Here is a 20,860-nt window from a genome sequence, read left to right as displayed (position 1 = left end):
CTTAGGCTTCACCCTGAATGTACGCTCAAATTAAAAACAAGCCCATGGCCTTAACAGCACTTCTAAACATGGGGGCTGATGTGTCAGCAGTCTTTTATTAGAGTCATCCTGTTCAGAAACACAGCAGGGAGGGAGGGAAAAAGATGGAGCCCGGCGGAGAAAACATGGAGGCCTACATTCCCTGCTGTCCTTTATTTTATTTCATCAGTCATCACTTTTCTGTAAAGATTATTAGACTAGTCAACTAAGATTGATGGATGGAGATGAAAGATGCTCAGAAGCCCATCTCTTTCACACTCATCTTCATCTGGGTGCTGGTTCTGACAGCAGAGGAGCAGAGGAGGAGATGGATGGATGGGTCTTATCTTCCTACTGTACTTCATGTGCAGCAAAAGGTGCTGCTGCTCTTAAGAGCACACTATTAATAGTTCTTTTTGTTGTTTAGACATCTAACAAAACATTGATTTAACACTTTTGGCTATATAACAACATAAATAATGCTAATTTTTATGGGAAACTTTTAACGCAGTCTCGGTTATGAATACTGTACTCAAGATTTAATATCCTGAGAGAAAGCATGTGAGGTGCCGCAGGCTAATAGGAGCCGTTATAATGAGGGATGATACCAATAAATTGATATCTCCTACACTCGCTACTGTACACCCTCCTGCAGCAGTTAAAAGGATTGACTCAGTCTTCACTAACCTTGTATTTGACTTGAACTGTCATTAGCGAATCAAAAGTAGATTAATTAATCGCGGGTCCACTGGGGTGTACATTACCTTAAGTGACTATTGTAATATAACTTAAAGAGAAATCACCCATGATTTCTCATCTTGACACCAGAATGAATGCTTTGCTACTTCCAGGAGTGCTGATGCTGTCATCAAGAGGCAGAAAATGGATTTTGTAAGTGGTGGAGAGTCTATTACTGCATTAATTCTGCAACAAATGGGAGCTCTTCAGAAATGGTCAACACTTAAATCTCATCAGACCTTTTTTTCATTGTATTGCATTAAGTCCCCTTTCCTTATTCTCCTCCTAACACTTTCTTAAAACCTCCAGAAAGATGTCATGTTTGACACAAGGTGCTCTAACCTGTAAATATCATCCATTATGTGCATATGTCAGAGCACTTGTTGACTGCTCCAAGTGGCAGCATTTGGTGCTGAAAAGAACAGTAAGTGCATATCTCTGTTGTTTCTCTGCCTCTGGCTCAGGTGTTTTGCCATCCTGTTACACAATGACTTTTTGTAAACACACTGTGACTTGCTCACTCGAGAGAAGAATAAGCCAAATCGGTGCTCAAAGCAAACAAGATCCCTGAAAGACGGGTATATTTGATATAATTATGCAAAGAAGCAGCAGTCTCTTTCTTTGTGACCTTCGTAAACATCATTCTTTGTCCTTTGTTGCATGCCCTTTTTTCCCCCATATTCTTCTTACTGCATCTGAGAATCTGTGGAGCTATCATCACAACAAGATTTGATCCACTCATTAGTGTACTAACAGTATCCCCTGCTGGCAAAAGAGGGAACACATACACAGCGACCTGTTCTGCACTCACTGTTGTTATTGAAAAGATGGAAATAAAATGTTTGTGAAGGCATCGTGATGTGAAAAATATGTAAAGTGGTCGAGTAAAAGGCAACACTGTGATGAATACATGCAGGGCCTAGTTTGCTTTTACAGATTGAAGTGCAGCAATTAGATATTTTCCCTTTAGAGACCCTGAAGTTAGGCAGGCTACTCGAGTGATCAGCCTCATTCATCAACATCATCAACCAGTTCATAATCAGCTGCTTTCCTGGTGCAAACTTAAAAGTTTTGATGCATGCAGTTTAATTAAAATGAAAAAACTGAGAACAAAACAAAGACCAAGCAACATAGCCGCCTAATTGCTTTATTTGGATAATACAGTGAAAAGCTGATAAGACATAAGGAATTAATGGCTCTTATACAACCCACCATTCTGATCGATGGATTCACAGCAGTGATTATGAGTGACTGTCGACTCCAACTATTCAAGCAGCACTCAGTCTGTGTGCTGTATTTGCTCTTGCATTTTCAGTAAGTCCATGCTGTCTGTCTGACAATAAGTTCATCATTACTACAGATTGCGAATCAGACACCCCCCCCCCCCCCACCACCACCTCTCAATTTATCTTCCCCTAAAGGGGGGGGGGGGGGGGCAGCCACCTGCCCTCCTTCTATAAACATTCTGGTTTCCATGACAGCCTGGAGCAGGATCCACAGAGCAAACACTGCAGCAGCCAGCAGAAAAGAGCCCAACAATGTGGAGGACTGGAGAAGGAGAAGGAAGAGAAGGAAAGCGTAAGAGGGCGGGTGGGTGTGTGTTTGTGGGGGGGGGCAAGCAGGTACAGCAGGTCCATGCAACACAAAGCAACGTACAAATTATGACTTGTGCTGAATGGCAACCAAGCAAAGGATTTGTAGAGTCAAACTTATAATTAAATCAATATAATTAAATTAATTAAATCTGGAGAGGTCCGTCAGGAGAAACGAACGAATTTCTGCAATTTGGATTGAGCAAAGTATGAGTTGCAGTAATTGCACTGGAAAAGATTTTTGATTGAATTTTCCTCCTTCCCGGAGCAAACTTAAAAGATTTTTTCAGATCCTCGGCGTAAGCGTGCAATAAAAACATAAATAAATCACCTTTAAAAAGAAAAAAAGTAGGCCACTGAGCTGGCTCACACTCTTTCCCTTACTCACAGCTGATGATTTACCTCAAAGTCTTTCACATGACACCAAAGATTACCTGAAGCCATATTAAAATGTGAAATCGGTGCGCGAGGTGGATGTTTAAAAATCTTTCTGCGCTGAAAAAAAATTGAAACGACTTTAGAAAAATAAATACATAGTTGAGAGTTTTTCTGTAACAAGTACATATTTAAATATATATGTGATAAAGAATATGTGTTAAAAATTTATCACGGTGGCGCGTGCGCTCACCTGAACGCGTTGCCTCGCGTGCACGCTCACAAGCACATTAAGGGCTACAAAAAAAATTTAATTATTGACTCTTAAGGTGCACTCAGTCTGAAATGACGTCGCTGATATAATGCCGTGTCAAGGGCAAAAGAGTAATCGGGAAAGTTCCTGGAAACGGAGTGAGCTGGGACGCCGCGGATTCCGCAGAGGGTTCGCTGCCCTGCTCCGCGCACACCGAGAGAAACGCGACAGTTGATCACCCGGTAGTTACCCGGATTACAGTCACAGCGGAGGACTGGAGGAGCCATTCATCCTGACATGAAACTTGAGGGGAAAGTATTTGCGACAACAACAACAGCAGCAGCCGCAGGTAAATTCATGCGTCATGAATTATAGCGAACCCAAAACTTCACTGCAGAGGTCATAGTTTTAACCAGTTTGAGCACTTTCTTAGATGAGTAGATGCTTTCAGTATAGAAAAGTGAAAACACTATAGGCTTACGTTACGTGTAAGAAAGTTCCTGTTTATGGTCCTGAATACATTAACACTTACTGATCATGTTTTTATTTGAATTAACCATGTTTTATTCTAGGATAGCTTTGCTTGATGATCAATATGCTTTTAGGTTTTCAAGAGGAAACATTGTAATCTTATTACAAATATACAGAGCTAGTTATGGTTGAGTGGTTCTGTGCCAAAGTACACAGACTATACATTGTTGGTTTACTTTTAAAATGCTTTATTTAGATATGTTATTGCACACATACAGTATGTTTTATGTTTTGTTGTGCTTGGGTTATTTCCTAGGTGTGAGCCTTGGTTTACCAGTTTCTGTATAAAGCAAACACAACTACTTGAATCAGCTTCCTTCTGCACTCCAGACTTTTGGGAAATCTGTCATAGCCATGAGCGGGAAAGGGTGTCAGCTCCTGGTGTCACCTTGTAGTGTGTCCCCATCGCTAAGTGTGATCAGAGGACACCAGTCCCAGTCCATCAGGATGCCTGTATCTTCCTCTCAGCAGAGCAACCTTAGTTCCTCTTCTGGGAGAATGCAGAAAGTGAAAAGAGGGACAGTTCATTCCTTTGCCTCTGAAGAACAGGGTGAAACTCATGTTATGCTGCCAAGCCTGAGTCTTCGCAGACAGGTGTTGACCAATGGAAAACATCTCAACATGCCGAGTAGATCCCCACACCAGCAACCACCTACTCAACATCCTATAAACACAAAAGGGGCAACTGCCATACAGACAAGACTCTCTGACAGCTTTAAAGGTAAAAAAAAAAAAAAAAAGTCTACCCAACTGTAACTAACCCACTTGTGTGAGGAAAATGTAAATGAGACTTTCTAGCTTTAAAACAGTGCAATACTCTGAAAGCCCAGCTCAGCACACAATCTGTCTCAATTTTAACTGAGAAATCAGGGTGCACATATCCCATAAAAAAATAAAAAATAAAACAATAGCAATAATGTTTTCAAACTTCTTCCCTTCCCTGGAGCCAAAGGTGTACTTTTCCTCTGCATTCTTGACATCTTCTGTATTTTTTTTCCTTTTGTTAGACATCTTGTTCTCATATTTACTAACAATTTACCAAGCACAGGGCCTAAAAGTGCAGTTTTCCACAGAAAAGTGCAAGCAGATGAAGAGCTCATTAGTGATTAACAGAGCAGATAGTGTCTCTGTCCTGGTTGGTGAGGGAAATAATCTGCTCTATAATATTAGTTAAAGAACAGCCCACTTAATGTGCGGTATTTCAGTTTGAATTATTGTTTTCAGTGGCTTTTCCTGACAGTGGCGTAATGTTATTGCAAAGCTTTAAACTGATTTGTGAACATTTGTTTTTGCTTAGCTTGCATATCCCTTGTGGATATTTTGCTTATTTAATTCTGGGCTTGTGTCCAGCAGATTGCTCTCTGTCTGGGCCTACCATGGATGTATTTGGTCAAGCAGCTGCTGTTAATGTAACAGTGACCAGCAGTCCCATGGCTCTTGTCAAAGGCCAGCCATATACTGCAGGACCCGCAGTGCCTCACCCTCCTCTGCAGTCTCACAGTGTGCCGGTTCCCTACTCTGACACCAGGTGAGTGATATCAGTAAATGTTATGTGCCGATAAAAGAGTTAAGAGTGTTGCTCAAGTGAATCACAACCGTTTTTTTCAGGTCCTTACTGTCCAGAGAATCCTTGGCATCCACCACCCTCAGTCTGTTTGAAACACAGTCAATGTTTAGTGGCAGACATGACTGGCCATATGGTTACCGTGTGCTTCCTCCTCTGGGATTACCTCAGTGCTCTGCCCAAGCCAGCGAGGGCGGCGAGCAGCTCAGCCTTTCTCCTGGCACAGCCATGTCGGGCACGACCATATCCGGTGGCACAAGCACTTCTGCCTCCTTGCCTTCATACCTCTTTGCAGGTGAGGCCGGAAGCCCCAGACAGACACGCGCTAAGAAGAGAGCACTCTCCATGTCGCCTTTGTCAGATGTCATGGGTATAGATTTTAACTCCATTATACGCACATCACCTACCTCACTTGTAGCATATATCAACGGTTATACCTCTCCAGCCTCCCACCCCACACTCTCACCTGTTCAGTCCGAGAGTTACGGTCACTTCCTGGGCGTGAGAGGCCGCTGCATCCCACAGAGCCATCTGTACAGCATGACAGGCTCTTCACAAGCTCTGGCCCCGCAGTCGACATGTGGAAATATGCAGATGCTTGAGGAGGGAATGGGCCTGGAAAGCCAGATGGCTAACATGGTGGTGGAACAGCAGTGCCTCCCAGATGAAGAAGGGGTGCTGGAGAAGACCTCAGACAGCTGCAGCCCAGCCGCCAATAAAATGCTGCTACCTCTACAGTTAGACCCATCGCTGTTGACTCCTGTCTCAGAATCCACTCCTCCACATGGGCCTCCACCACCCTACTACTCACACCAGCACATTCACCTCTCCAGACATCAGTGCAAAAAAAAGCCCCTTACTCAGGAGCCTGTCACAAAGGGTGCCATTCCCCCAGTCCATCCCAGGCACGGGGTCAGTTTTTTACCCCAGATTCCAATGCTGGAGGAAGAAGAAGGAGAACTGGAGGAGTATGGGGCTCACTGCTGCAGGTGGTTGGACTGCAATGCAGTTTATGACCAAAAGGAGGAGTTGGTAAGGCACATAGAAAAGCTGCATGTGGACCAGCGGAAGGCTGAGGATTTCACATGTTACTGGGCAGCCTGTCCACGCAACTTCAAGCCATTCAATGCACGATACAAGCTTCTTATCCACATGAGGGTCCATTCAGGAGAAAAACCCAACAAATGCTCGGTATATCTTGCAGACATTTCTATATTCATTCAAGTTTTCATGCAACTAAATTCAATATTTTACTTTTTTTTTCATTGCCTTTTGAAAAAACAAAAATGCTGCACGCTATCTCACTTGAAACAACACGCAGATAGCAAAGCTTGCTTTTAATCAGATGAATATTTATTTTACTCAACTGGTGAAAAAAACTGAGTAAATACAGTCAAAGCAAGTAGACAATGAATGTCAAGGCTCGCTGCTTTCAGTTCGGATTGTTGCTTCAAAGCCACCGTGCCTAGTTTCCAGCAAATTCCTTCATGTGCTCTGAGTTTATAGCCAGTGTTTAGATCAGAAATATAGGGTCCCTCTCTTCTTCTAACTTAAGCCATGGAATAATTAGCACAGCTCTGTGATAATTGACATGGGAGTTAACTCCATTATATCCGTATTATATCAGCACAAAGGAGGCACAGAACAGAACTTTAGATCTGGCATGGCACCACAGCCCTCTCGTAGCGACTCTGCCTGTCAGCTGCCAGGAGTTTGCCAGGTCACCATCTGACAAACTTGGCGGTGGTTCTGGGGAGGTTGATGCCCTGTAGTCAGGAGCTGTTTGGCTAGTGAGACAGACTTTATCCATCCATGATTATTGATTGAAGATTTGTGTCTCCGAGATAAGTGATGTAATTCTCTTAGATCTGTTGCGGTTTAATAATCTATTTACTGGTTGTTTTTTCCATCCTAGAGTCAAAATCCAATGTAAAAACAAGTCTATGAGTCCATATTCACATTGTTGCACCAAATTCCTTCTAGAAGTAAGTCACAAAACTTGGCAGCCATCATTTACCAGTAAAAAATTATACTTCTACCACCATCTTTGCCGTTGTTGTATTCACTCAGAGATTTCAATTCAGGCTGTGCTTTGAGCTAAATGATAACATGTAAATATTAAGCAGATATTATCTTTTCATAAGCTTTTAACAGAAAAATTGTAATACAAAAATTTGTGATAACATCTTCTAGTTTCTTCTAAATTGGCCTGTTGGGATAATGGTAGTTACAAGTCATCCTCATAAGAAAATATTATAATAAGGTTAGGTCTAAAGATACTTTAAAATTTTTAATGTCTGGCAGTACAGGAGAAAAAGGTTGATGATCAATAACAATAGCCAATATGTCTAGTTATATCAAGTTTTATGTTGCCTTTTCAGTGGACAATTTCCTGTAGTAAACAGCTTGAGTCACCCTGCATTTCTTTATATTTTGCTTGGAAAATTGGAAACAGGCGCAGTGACTAATTTAAACATGCTCAGACATACATGGAAAATTAGTTCATGAGGCAAAAAGACAGTTTATACAATTCTGATGAGCTTGAAAATCAATATTTGGTATGATCGCTGTTATTCACCTTTATTCTTCATAATGGATTGAACTCTCTTAGGCAGCTTTCATGTGATTTATTTAAGTAGTCTTTGTAATAGTTCTACAGAGTTCTTGGAGGACGTTCAATGCGTTTTACTTTTTGTTCTGTTCACTTTCACAATGATCCCAAAGTGCTTCAATAATGTCGAGCTCCGGGCACTGCGGAGGCCAATCCATGACTGATAGTTTGGGCATGCATTCATTGAACTGGCAGTGTGTTTGCCATCAGAGTCATGCTGGAATATGAAGCCACTGGCAGTCAGTTCCTTTCCATATAGCACTGCATGGTGGATTAAAATCTGGTACTTGGTGATAGTATTTTTTGTGTTGACACTGTGACCATCACCAACACCATAACAGAGACAGATGACTATAGGCACTAACTGTTGTACCTGTCTCCTGACATTTTTCATATTGGTGAGGAAAATAATTTAATTTAAAGTATGGAGCAATTTCTTCACAAGACTTGTTGCTACTGATTTTCAGGCCAGTTCTTGTGTAATTTGGCATACTTCACCCTTTTCTCCCTTCCTTAAGAATTTCTGATGAGGCTTCAATGAACAGTAGATGGACCAACTGAAGGGCCAGATGGATCTCTTAGGTCCTATGCCCGGTTTTTGCTGGAAATTTTTTCTGTTTTTTAAGGACGTGACTTTTAGATACTGTTCTGCTTTAGAGTTTGGCCTTTTTTTTTTAAGTTTGCAACTTTTTCTTTTGTCCTTCACATCAGAAAAAAAATACAATTTTATTTTTTGGCATTTTCCATGGACTTATCTTTTTCAGTTATTCAGTTTTACTAAAGAAATGGGAACAAATTACATGTTTTTGTGACAGGCTGCTAGTAAAGAAGTTCACAAAGATACAATTTAAAATTTGTTCTTTGTTGAGTACAACCTGTTCATCCCTTGAGTAAGGTCGCTATTTAGTCTTGTATGATTCATAAATCGATGTCAAGTGGCTTAAGAAACAGGTACAAGGATTAAAACTGAAAATGAGTTTTTAAAAAAGCAATTAGAAAACTTTGAAAGCCTGGAGAACTATTACTCAAGACCACTTTAAAAAAAAATTACAACAAAGTCTGGCAAAATATAAAGAAATGAGGGTTGGTTCAAGGGGATCGCTGAAGTAGTGAGGACTCATTGCCTGGATAATGTGGCTCTCTTCAGCCACTATTTGTTGAGATGTTTTATGAAAAGACATAAATGTCAAACTACTAAAATCAGTAGAATATGTTACCTCGGACCATTAAATGTCTGGACCCAACACGTTTGGTAATTGTTGAAATATTAAATTTTAAACCAAAGTAATAAAAAGGTTGATACTATCAACACTTCTTCACTTTTACTTATAGTCAGGCAGGTAAAATAAAATGTTTGAATTGTATTATCTGCTTTGCTTTGTCATCACTCTCGCTGTGAAAATACCAAAGTAAGTTGATTAATTAACAAACCACCGGCCAAACATGCTTCATGTCGCTGCTTTCATCAAGTTAATTTTTAACAGCGTGCATGCCTGCTGTCGACCTTTTGATCCAAAATACTCACTTATTAGTTGAAACCAGGTCTGTTGCCATGGGGTTGCAATCATTGGATGGGTTTGCATTCCCTGTAATCATTCAATAATGATTCAATCCAGTGGGTACAGCCTACTTCCTAAAAGCAGAACTGATACGACGTCTGCAACAGAATAATTCTAAGAATATGGAGAAAACACATTTAAACGTATTGCGCATGTGCCTTAATAAGATATTTTTATTTAAGGTCATGGCTAAACATTATTGCTGTAATTCATTCTTTTTTTTCTCTGCTTATATGAACATATTCATTAACCAGAAAACAATTCAAAGGTTATTAATAAGGTTTTTGCTAGATATTAGAACAAAGTGAGAAAAGTTAGGAGAGCAACTGATACATTTATATTTAGAGAAACTGACATCCAGGATGTAGAGCCTTGCTTTTCTCAGGGAATTACTGGCAGGTAAAAAAAAAATGCTTTATAGGTTTATGAAATGTTCAAGCCCGCACCACAACAAAGAGGTAGCTCTTGTTACACAGTAAAGATAGGGCAGGCCCAGACTTGCACCTGATATCTGACAGTCTGTTTAATGATGATTGATGAGTTTGTTAATGTATGCCTGGGTTTGTGCGTCTCTATGATTTAAGCATGTAAGATTTTAAAGGGATAGTTTGAGTCCAAACAACAGATTTTCACAGCAATGATGTGGCAGCAGGATTATTTTTATTTATTTGTTTTTTTATATATATTCTGTGCTGTTTGCACAGATTGCATGGCTCCTCAGGTGGTAGAGACATGCCTCGTTCTCTGGTATGAGTCGCTTGTACATTGTGGAAGCAGTGTTTTCTAATATCACCACAACTCTGAACGTAATAATTTAAAAAATATATCCATCTTACTTACCTTACCTAATTTTCATTAATCAGAATTTGAAATATGACAGATTGATAATAGTGTATATCAAATAAAAAAAAGAATTAATTTTTCTTGCTTTTCCTTCAATATCAGCCAGTGTCTTTTTTCGATGTATGATGATGAAATTGGAGTTTCTTCACTTTAAATGTCCTTACATGAGCCACTTGTAACCTGATCACTTGCCAATGCCACTAAAGGCATGCCTGATGAGATTTCAGGTCTGGCAACATTTTAAGAGCCATTTTTACAATAGTTCAGAGTGATCTAACTCAGTCATCACTTCAAAATAATTCATATTATTTTTGTTTGTTTGTGTTTTTCTGAGAGGCTGCAGAGTCTCACTTAAAATGTTAAATTCCATGTGAAATTTAGAAGTAAGTGACGGCAGAGAGAGAAAAAACAATAGTAGTCAATACGATCAAGAAAGGAGCAGAAATATCACTTGTGAAACAGCGAAGAGTGGATTCCAGAGTGAATTGACCTCAGAGTAACACTGGGCACCGGGCAGAGTCTGCTGGCACAGACTGGAGCTGTCATTGTTCAGCCAGGGCATTAGTACCTGCCAGGGCCTGTCAGAAGCTGGCTGTAACACTCATCAACACTGAGGAGCCATACTGCTTTCTTTTCAGGCCAAATGTCCCTTGTTACAGACTAAAAAGCCCCCTATGCTTTATGAGAGCTTCGTGAGACAGACAGAAAGAAAGAGAGTTACACAGTTACCTTCCCTTCAGATAGTCCTGGAGTCCTGGCAGGGATTCAGCTGCATGCTGGTTCTCACTTGTCTGTCCACTGTGGCTCTGAGAGACTATTTATCTCTGTCTGTGCTGTTTTTTTTTCTAGAGGCAATTTGGTTTGGGGGTATTTTGTTAATTCTTTTCTTTACCGTGTATTTAGGATTGGTCTATTTTGCCAATGCAACCCTTTGTAAGGGAACAATCAGAATTGGAAAGAGTGCTCCATTATTCTCATGCACTGAAAGAGGTTATGTAAAGCATTTGATTGGTTGTTCCATTGTACCGTTTTGTTACGTTTTTAATGCAGTGAATTTGCCTGAAGAAATTATTACGAATTCTTTGTATCCGGTCTTCGGCAGCCTGGACCAAATGCGTTTTCCAGCTTCCGTGCAACGTGCAAAAAATGATCGGCATAACAGCGAGTTGGAACAATAGTTTTGCTGGAAACATTTAGCAAACTGTGATGTGAAAAATATGTTGTTGTGAGGTTAATTGCAAACAGTATGTGCTCGTTAGTGTTCTAGAGAATAGATGTTGATAATAATTAGCAGTCGTGATGAAAAAAGATTAGCAATTAATTTAGCCTCGGCAGTGATGACTGAGAGGTATCAGTATGTGAGGAATTCAGTGTTGGAGGAAAAATAACAATATCAGACATGGTCTATGTGTTTTGTCCATGAGGCTTACTAAAGACATTCCAAACCCCCCTGTGAGCAGGAAGAAGGAGAGTAAGGTCCTGGCCTTACCAAAGACAAGCTTTGATGAGTCACATATTTCCACAATGAAGTCAGTGTGGTCACATTATACTGCAGAAGTAGTTGTTTTCTTCGTTGGAATTACCAGGGCATTAGTATTTTCCAGAAACTCCAGCCACTGAGCATGTGGGAGGTCATGTGTATGATGCTGTTGCAGTGTATTTCTTTAATTTTTAGTCATCAGATTTACAGTAAATCTATCAAGTCTACTAATAAGTCAACTTTTTTCTTTTACTTTTTTCTTTTTTTTTTGTTGCAACCAACTGCTGTCAAGGTGATACAAGGCAGAAGATTGAAAACACACAAGAACAAAAACAATAGATGTATGAGTGTATAAACACTGACCCCTGCTGGTGTTGCTACCAGCATCAAAGGTATTAATTTACCTCAAATTTTGTATTTGTGAGAAATGTAAACCGGGGGGGGGGGGGGGACTATGATGCAGAGCTTCAGAGGAGAAGGGTTTATTTAAAAAAAAAAAAAGTTTATTTTGACAAAGAATGATCTTTTCAGGAGCTTTTACTGTTTCCCAAGGTTGAGCATAGAGAGCGAGGGCTTGTTGAATGGATTACCATTCTGTTATTATTATTAATTATATTTTTATATATAATTATATATAATTATTCCTCTTAATTTCTAGTACTTTTGCAAATTTGTCACACCTAAATATTTCAGATTATCTTAATATTAGGAAAGATTACCTGAGTAAATACAAAATGCTATATAAATCATGCTTTTATGATTTATTTTGTTAAGGAAAAAAGCTATCCAGGGCTACCAGGTCCTATATATGTGAAAAAGGTCACTATACTCAGCTTTCCCCCCAAAAAAATGTGGTTAAGCAGTTAACTCGGAGGGGAGGGGCAGTTACTTTTTCACACAGGGCCAGGTAGGTTTGGATAGTTTTTTTTCCCTTAATAACCAAAATCATTATTTAAAACCATTTTTATTCACTTGGGTTATATTTGTCTAATATTAAAATTTGTTTGATTATCTGAAACACTCAAGAGTGACAAATGTGCAAAAACTAAGAAATGAAAAAGGGATCAAATACTTTTTCAGTGGACTGTAGTTGTATGTGCCTTTTTTCCAACAAAAATAAATCCTAACGCTTTCCAAACACTCAAGACCATTTTTCAAAACATTTGATTTATATGTACAATTCCACACAATGATTACAACCTTTGTACGTAGATGACAGTGTTCTTGCATGATATTAAAAACTGAACTTGCAGTTCACTACAGCAAGTTCTAATTCTGATTACATAACAAACTTGCTGTAAAATCACCTCAGTCTCCCCCAAGTATTTGTCCATTCTGAGGTGTTACTGATTCAGAGCTCATCTCCAGTCATCCATGAAACTAGCAGTGAACAGTAAGGCTTACTTGAATGTCAGCTAAAAATAATGGACAGTAAATTTTCTGTTCAGTATTTCTTCGCTCTCTTAGGTCAGCTGCCTTTTGTCAGACACTGATATGCCAAACACATACTCAACAACACATTGGACTATTTTTTTTAAAGTGCTATTTAAAATGCTGCTAATCTGTGAAAACACTTTTACTGTATTTTCAGTTCGAAGGTTGCAACAAGGCTTTCTCTCGGCTCGAAAATCTAAAGATCCACCTGCGTAGCCACACGGGGGAAAAACCTTACCTTTGTCAACACCCAGGCTGCCACAAGGCTTTCAGCAACTCGAGTGACAGAGCTAAGCACCAGCGTACACACCTGGACACAGTGAGTGGCAACCCAGCAACAACATATGTACAATTATGCATGGTATTTCAGTAATTTGCATCATCGCGGGCTTACGTGTGTGTTTATACGTGCTTGTGCAGAAGCCATATGCATGCCAGGTGCCTGGCTGTGCAAAGCGTTACACTGATCCCAGCTCCTTGAGGAAACATATGAAATCCCACTCAACAAAAGAACGACACTTACGAAAGAAGGCAAGTACCATGTCTCCATAACACTGCAAAGAGAGTTGTTCTTGCCAATACATTACCTACAATGCAGAGTATTAATACCCAGAAACATCACACTGAGTGAACAACGTACCGATCACTGACTGAAAAATTAAACTGGATTAATAAAAGACCTTATGTGAACCTCAGTGAGTGAGGACTACCACACTTTTTTTCAATTGTTAAATTATGAAGAGAGAAGAGACCACGTTAATGAGAGAGCTACACGTTTCATTTCATTGTGCTTTCTTTTATCTTAATTAACTCAATGTGAAGTGCCTTCCATCCCACTCTGTTTACTCTGCAACTTAAACGTACGCAGAAAAATGTACTTCACTTCAACTTGACTTTTATTAACTTACATGTAGGTGTGCAAGCTGTTAAATAAAAATAACTAGCAATATACTTATGTTAACATTGGCATAACGTGCACAAAAGCTACATGCAGTTTTGTAGTTTGTTCTATTTCGCAGCCTTTATTTTACACTTAAGGCCACTCCATTATATAGTTTCTCTTTAGAGCCCACAAGTGTTGCAGTTTGGATTTTGCCACGAATGGGAGCGATGCTCTTTAGCACCCAAAGTTTCTGTCGCCATAGATACGGACAAAAGAAGATAAGTTGTTACTAAAAAAAGGTGACACTTTATAAAAGTCTTGCATCTTCTCAACTTTTTTCATTTAGAAGTTAAATAACGAATCTTTGTTGTACATGTGATTTTCAAGAACAGCTGGATTTTATATTTGTTTGAGATTAACGACACGTGCAGAATCTTTGCCATATACAATATAGCAACACTCACGAGGATCTTATAGCCTTTTTTTTTCTCCGTCTTTGTGAATTTATGAAGGCCGTAAATGGGCTTGAGTCCAAAGTACAATTAAAAGGGCTTTCTCAGATACTGAAGTGATGAAACTAGGTCCAGAATGGTTTGGCATGCGTCATATCTTGGCCGGATTCCCACTGAAGATGCTTTGAATTAACCTTAATATAGCTTTTGTTTATTTTCATAGAAAATAATAGCTAAACTTCACTCTGTATGACTGACTTTCCATGTTAGCATTTAAACATTCAAAAAATAACAAGTGCTCAATGTGACCTGTCACATCAGGCATGAAAATAATGTCAAATATGAGAGACTTGAAGGTGTTTTACTCACACATAAAAAGAAAACTAAAGCTCATCACACATTATTTCATAACATTTCAAAACTATTCATTATAAATGTTTAATAGCTGTAGAACTAGACACTAACTATTACAACAATGCCAATACTGAACTGTTATCATCACTCCTTATGTTGTTTGTGCTTACTTTTTATTTGTATAGATAAAATCCACTGCTGATGTGACCCAGGACACCCTGACAGACTGTTTAACCATCCACCCTCTGCAGCCAAGCCTCTCTCCTCTCGCAAAGCTAGACAACAACTTGAGCCTATCGCCTGGTGCCTCCCATGAGTCATACTCCGGTATGTGTAAGCTGTAGCTCTTTGCATTAATGCAAAGTTATATATATATATATATATCTCTATCTTTGCATTAAAGGGGGGGGGGGGGTGTAAAGTAAGCATATGTCCCTGCAACCATGTGCACATAATAGGTTTATCCATTAGATTTAGGCTGTGGTGGACAGCCCTGAAGTGTCTGTCATCCCTGTTCCTCAGCTGCTCCACAGGGAGAAGACTCCTGCAGCAATCCTCACCTGGGTCTGTTGATCTCCTCCTCCTTGCAAGATAATTATAGGTACTGCTCCATCTAGATTTTGTTTAATGTCATTATAATCATCTCACTGTTATAGGAATAGCTTCATTTTCATGTTTTATATTTAATACTGTGAAATTAAAACACATTAGCTTCAGTATTGGTGTCGTCTTTTCATTTTGTATTCCCACTGGCACAGTTAGAAGTCTAACCATGACTGATTTAAATTCTTCACAAACCTTTCTCTCTCTCTGTTTCTCTCTCTTGATTAACTGAAACAGTCGACTTAAACATTGGTTGTCATGGATTCAAGACTCTAAGCTCATAATCAGAATAAGTTTAAAAGAAACCACCCTGATGAAGGAGTCCAAAGGCTAGTTGTTTTTTGTTCTTGTTGTTGCCGTTCTTTTTTTATTTGGTGTGTGGGTGGATCATATGGCAGAGGAGAGGCTTCTTTCTTTTTTTTCTTTTTTTTCTTTTTTTTTTGGGGGGGGGGGATGACCAGCAACTCATTTTACTTGTGGACCCATAGGAAAACATCCCTTCATCTATACACTTCAATGCATGTGATAAAGGATTTCTGTCGTCCCGAGCAGCCAGATGCTCACGACTCCTTGCTGGCATTTATTGTCCTAATATCAGCGGTAGGCCGAAGCATTCACTGCAGGACGCGGTGTGGACATTCAGCATGTGAAAGAAAACCTTACTTTGCCTCATTGGTCTCAACTGCTAGCATTAATGGATGCTATAGCCACCGACAAGAGTAGCTGAGGAATTCAATAAGTGAATCATAAAATCCCCAAAAATACAATTTAAGGTTGAATGGGAGGAGAGGGTGCTGTAATTACCTTTTAGACGTTAAATCAATTGTAAAATCCTGGTTGCCATTTTTGTACACTTTTCTGTGTTTCCTTTCAGTTTCCACTCAGTCTGTGGATTGTCTGCAAGCTTTGGCCTGTTTATACTTGATAAACTTGATAGACACAAGCAGACATGCTAATGTGTTACTTGGCCCAAATAAAAGCAGAGGAGTAGACTGCAGTGGGCCTTGGATGATATTTAAATGTACTCTTTCTGCAATTACAAAAAACCCTGTATATTTATAAAAGTAATGTTGATGACTATTTCTGACTGGTAGAAAGTAATATATGAAGATTAAAAGAAAATGCACGTTGCCTGGAGTAAAGCAGGCAGACTGTTTTGCTTACACTGTGATGGTTGATAATAGCATGAATGAGCTTGTGCTGCACAGATTGCAGTGTGTAGATGGCATGGTGTAATACATCATTAGGTACCGACAGAGTACATATGTTATGCTTAGACGAACTACCAATCACAGCGAATGAATCTGCATGAACTCTGTAACTTAAAAACCTGAGATTAGCAGCATTGCACATGCTTTTCCATTCAGAGCAGAAAATAAAGAGCGCACGTGTCTTCACTGGCGAACAAAAGTTATGTTAGGCAGAGAATTAAAAAGAGAAAAAGGTGAAGCCAGCTGCATGGGAAGTCGTGCCACATATGAAGTGAAAGCTGTAATTCTTCATTCATTACATGAATGTAGCAAAGATTGAGTTTGAGATGACAGCAGGAGATGTTCTCCATTCTTTTAAGTGGTTTGTAAAATACAAGCAATATATAAAAAAAAAAAAAAAAAAAAAAAAGCTAAGCTAAGCTAATTTATATAAAATGATCTTAATTCTACAAACAAGAGTATTCATTTTACTGTGAAATATTTCAGGTTTGTTGATCCTTCCCCTTGCCAGCTCTTCCCTGGGGACCAGTGCAGACCTTGTTCTTCCACCTGCCTCCCGCATCCTCCCTGTGGGACATCCCTGCAGAACAGCTGTGATTTGAAGCAGGTTAGCCAGCCTCCTGACATGGCAAATCGCAGCCCAGGTTTGAAATCACATTATTCTTCAAGTTTGTCAAAATACTCATGTAAACGCAGTTACGCCCGAAGGGAGGTTTTTTTTTGTTGTTGTTGTTTTTTCTGAGAATGTGAAGAGCCTATTAGCAAATGTGTGGGCGGTTTGACAGTCTGTTTAAATGGATTTTCTCACATGCACAATAATCGTGCAGTTTATCTTTATTTTTATGATGTGTAGCAGGTGGCTGGTGATTTTTCTAGTTAGACATAATCAGGCAGCTTCACTTTGTGTACCTTTAAATAGATATCACCTTACCTCTCCCCCCCTCCCAGTCTTAACAACGACGGTGTTGTTTATAAGGTGTTCAGAAACTGTTTTTTAGGTTTAATGCTGCTTTTCTATTGGATTATAGCATTATAGTATCTAAAAACTACATTCTTAAATTGTGCTCTTTGTCATAGTAAGAATGAAAGGGTGATGTGGCTTGTTCTCTAATGGAATATTTGCTTATGACCGTATGCACATTCATACCTTTAATGACGGCCTCTCTTCAGCTCGTAATCATCCTAACAATGTGAATCAAGCAAATCTTTAAATAACCTCTACATAAATGCATGTATTTTTATATTTCCGTGTGTGTGTGTGTGTGTGTGTGTGTGTGTGTGTGTGTGTGTGTGTGTGTGTGTGTGTGTGTGTGTGTGTGTGTGTGTGTGTGTGCAGGATTTGGTGTCCACTATCAAGCAGAAACTTTAGCTGCTAATCAAGAATTACATGGAGGGGATTTCTTCAGTGTGATGGACCAGGACACAAGTCACATCTCCTGCATCTATACAGAGGGATGATCTGGCTCACGTGTGGGTTCCTTTCCTTTTGAACCGCTCTGTGTTTAATGAGAAGAAGACATACGTGACACTGGAACCTGGAGGAAGCTTCTTTTACAAAAGAACATTGGATCATAAAACAGCTCCCCTAGTTAAGTCAAAATTGAGGAATTGACTCTTACACCCAACTGCGACTAAATTCCTGTAAATGTACCGTACTGTCTGACTCAACACCCAGGCTCCTATTCTCAGTAATCAATGTAAATTAATGTCTGTGCCTCGAAGATTTTTATGTTTAGAGTAATTTAGGTTATTTCCTCACTTGTGTGCAACAAGTAGTGAGCACTTTGAGTAGTTTATGTTGGCATTTTGCATAATATTGAACACTGCGATCAAAGTATGCAAGGAACCGTTTATTAAGGTTTTTTCTTAGAATCATGGCTGTGTAACTACGTAGCAAGAATGCCTTTGACTATGATGTTCATGAGCTGTTGTTTGAGCTGTGAGTGAACAATGATTTTAAATGTTTTTAAATATTTTTTATTAAGCTTTTTCCTTACTACAGTTTGTGTCCACACAGCAAGAAAATGACATTGTGGAACCCACAACTGGTAAATGAGCCTGTGTGCCAGAATTTGTGAAAATGATGACCTTACTATTTGTGATAAACCATGTGGATCACTTCAGAAGATTCTTTGGTGTGTATCAAACACTAACACCTTCATCTGCACCACTGATTTTAAATGGACATCTAAAAACATGTTGTTGGGTTTTTGTTTTTTTTGTTTTTTTTGGGGGGGGGGGGGGGTTGCTTTGGGTTGAGCTGGTAGTGGAAGGGTTTTTAAGTTTTATTACCACGCAAACAAGCAAGCACAAAAATATATTGTATTCGCAATTGACATAAAGGTACTTTTTAAATCTGCAGCAACCCATATGATTTCAAAATCAGTTAACATCTTGCATGCAAAACCACCGACGTGGTGTTTATGTGTTTTGTTGTTTGGAGGATTGCTTGTTTTAGGAACAGTGGAGAGTAATTAACACGAGTGCTTGGGTCAAATGTGTAAATGATTTGAATGAACAGGCTAATTTTCATCTGCAGTCTAAGGCAGGTTTATGGCATGTATATACATTAAAAGAAAACTCAAAAACAAATGCATGCGAGCACAGATCAAACCTATAAGCATTTATATTATAGAACATGAAAGTGGCACACCAATGGAGAATTTAAAACATTGGTGGTTATGATAACTTACAAAAGCAATGGCACATAAATGCAATCATTACACTGGGAGCAGTTTGTGAAAGAGAAGGTAAATCAAACGTTCTCTTGCTAGGCAGCTCTCAAACACTGTGTGAGTCAGTTCATTCAAGTTTCTGACTGACTTTTTTTTTTTTTTTTGAAAACTTACCACACTGATCATTTACAAGGACACACGCTTGCTTTTACATATTCAATATCACAGTACTCATATAATACAAAATTAAAGGTACGAGTTGTTGAGTTTTTGTGGCTCACGAAACCATGTGAAAAAGTACGAATAGTGAATTTATAAAACTGCTTTAAATAACAGCGATGAATCTTATTCAAAGGAAAACTCATGTAACAGTTCTTATGTGTTTGACTCTGTTAGATTATTAACTATACCTAGATTCATTTGCATTATGCAAAACAAGACAAAGTTAAAAGGAACAAGAGATCGACTCCTTTGTGATAAGTATTACAAGGAAATTATGAAGGCAATAAGCTAATGTAAATTACAAAAATAATTAACTGCCAACTGCCGTGCTTCAGTATAAAAAGCGTGCAAGGGTCCATTTGGCTACAGTCTTCACAGCAGTGCTTTCTTCTTGTTTGAAATTGAAAGAACAAACTGTTTTACTTGAAAATAATTTTTAGCAAGAGAGTCATGCTTCAGATGGGGGTTTCAGTAGTTGCTTAGCAACAACAACAACAGCTTTTCTAAAAAGCATCTGTTTAGTACTGTAAATCAAAAAAAAAAAAAGCAGTGCAGTGTGCAGTGGGCACAGGTGGTTGGTTAAGCTTTCTACACTGTAGGAAGCCTCTTAACAATGCTGTCTTTTGTTTGTTCACTTGTCCCAGTTTTAAAGTTGTGCAGGTATTACCAAAATGCTCCTCGTAAAATTAAGGGAGCAATTAAATCAGAACACTTGAATCAAACATCTGATCTTAGTGAATAACATGTTTCAAGTTGAAAATTTTTACTAGCATAGGCCCTGTGATTTGTTGACGATAAAATAAAAAACAGCCTATGGACTTTTAACTAAAACAACCAATTGTTTTGCAGCATGTCAGAAAGGTCATAACCAAAGACCACGAGGTAGCACAGTAACAATATGCATCACTACAACATATCTGTTCACAAAGTGAGATGCAATGGATAGTAAGAATTTTGGCAGAAATGCTAAATTGTGGTCAGTAAATAGTAAGGAGAACAGTGGAGAATGGCTGTCAAGTAGTGAGTAAGACACACAAAGCATCGACTGTGGACAATTATGAATACAAATCTTCACCCATTGCAGTTTATTAACAGGTTAATAAATTGAGTGATTCACTCAGTTTTAATTTTACAAAAAATCCCCCATTATATCCCAGCACTTGATTATCCTAACAAACACGTTTTATTATATTTTGTTAGTTTTGTTTTTGTTTTTGTTGTTTTGTCAGTATAAATGGTCCCAAAAGGATCATGGCCTGTTCTAAACATAAAACAGTGACAAGCATTTCTTCTCTAAATTCTGAGTCTGATTAAACACAATAGCAAAAGGAAAAACATGTATCTGTAGAAAACTAAACACATTCAATGAGAGAGAACTTTGATTCTTGCTGTAACAAATAATAGTTACTGGGATTATTAAAATTTACAATTAACCATATATTAATCTATCTCTATCTTTGAT

General features: G+C 38.8%; 1 protein-coding gene and 1 long non-coding RNA gene across 2 annotated transcripts; one reads left to right on the top strand and one right to left on the bottom strand.

Annotated features, from left to right (window-relative positions):
• The first annotated feature begins 3,810 nt into the window (after positions 1-3,810).
• Positions 3,811-20,232, top strand: glis3 (GLIS family zinc finger 3). The gene is made up of 9 exons (XM_080304282.1): positions 3,811-4,228; positions 4,858-5,035; positions 5,116-6,262; positions 13,156-13,317; positions 13,419-13,529; positions 14,873-15,014; positions 15,210-15,288; positions 16,988-17,145; positions 17,838-20,232. Exons 1-9 carry the CDS (start codon positions 3,862-3,864, stop codon positions 17,957-17,959), a joined length of 2,466 nt encoding a protein of 821 aa, XP_080160408.1. The 5' UTR covers positions 3,811-3,861; the 3' UTR covers positions 17,960-20,232.
• Positions 6,403-10,881, bottom strand: LOC145430027 (uncharacterized). The gene is made up of 3 exons (XR_013910403.1): positions 10,814-10,881; positions 9,208-9,268; positions 6,403-6,982 (listed from the first exon to the last, which is right to left on the bottom strand). It is a non-coding gene; the product is annotated as an uncharacterized LOC145430027 (long non-coding RNA).
• Positions 20,233-20,860: the final 628 nt, after the last annotated feature.

Source organism: Astatotilapia calliptera, chromosome 7 (assembly GCF_964374335.1).
Source record: "Astatotilapia calliptera chromosome 7, fAstCal68.1, whole genome shotgun sequence".
NCBI lineage: Eukaryota > Metazoa > Chordata > Actinopteri > Cichliformes > Cichlidae > Astatotilapia > Astatotilapia calliptera.
Note: the sequence above shows the minus strand (reverse complement) of the source record. Positions and strands in the feature narration are given on the sequence as shown.

Coding starts and splice junctions, on each gene's coding strand:
- glis3 (XM_080304282.1), top strand. CDS start 3,862: ATGAGCGGGAAAGGGTGTCAGCTCCTGGTGTCACCTTGTAGTGTGTCC. Junction 4,229..4,857: donor ACTCTCTGACAGCTTTAAAG/GTAAAAAAAAAA, acceptor GCTTGTGTCCAG/CAGATTGCTCTCTGTCTGGG. Junction 15,015..15,209: donor CTCCCATGAGTCATACTCCG/GTATGTGTAAGC, acceptor CCTGTTCCTCAG/CTGCTCCACAGGGAGAAGAC.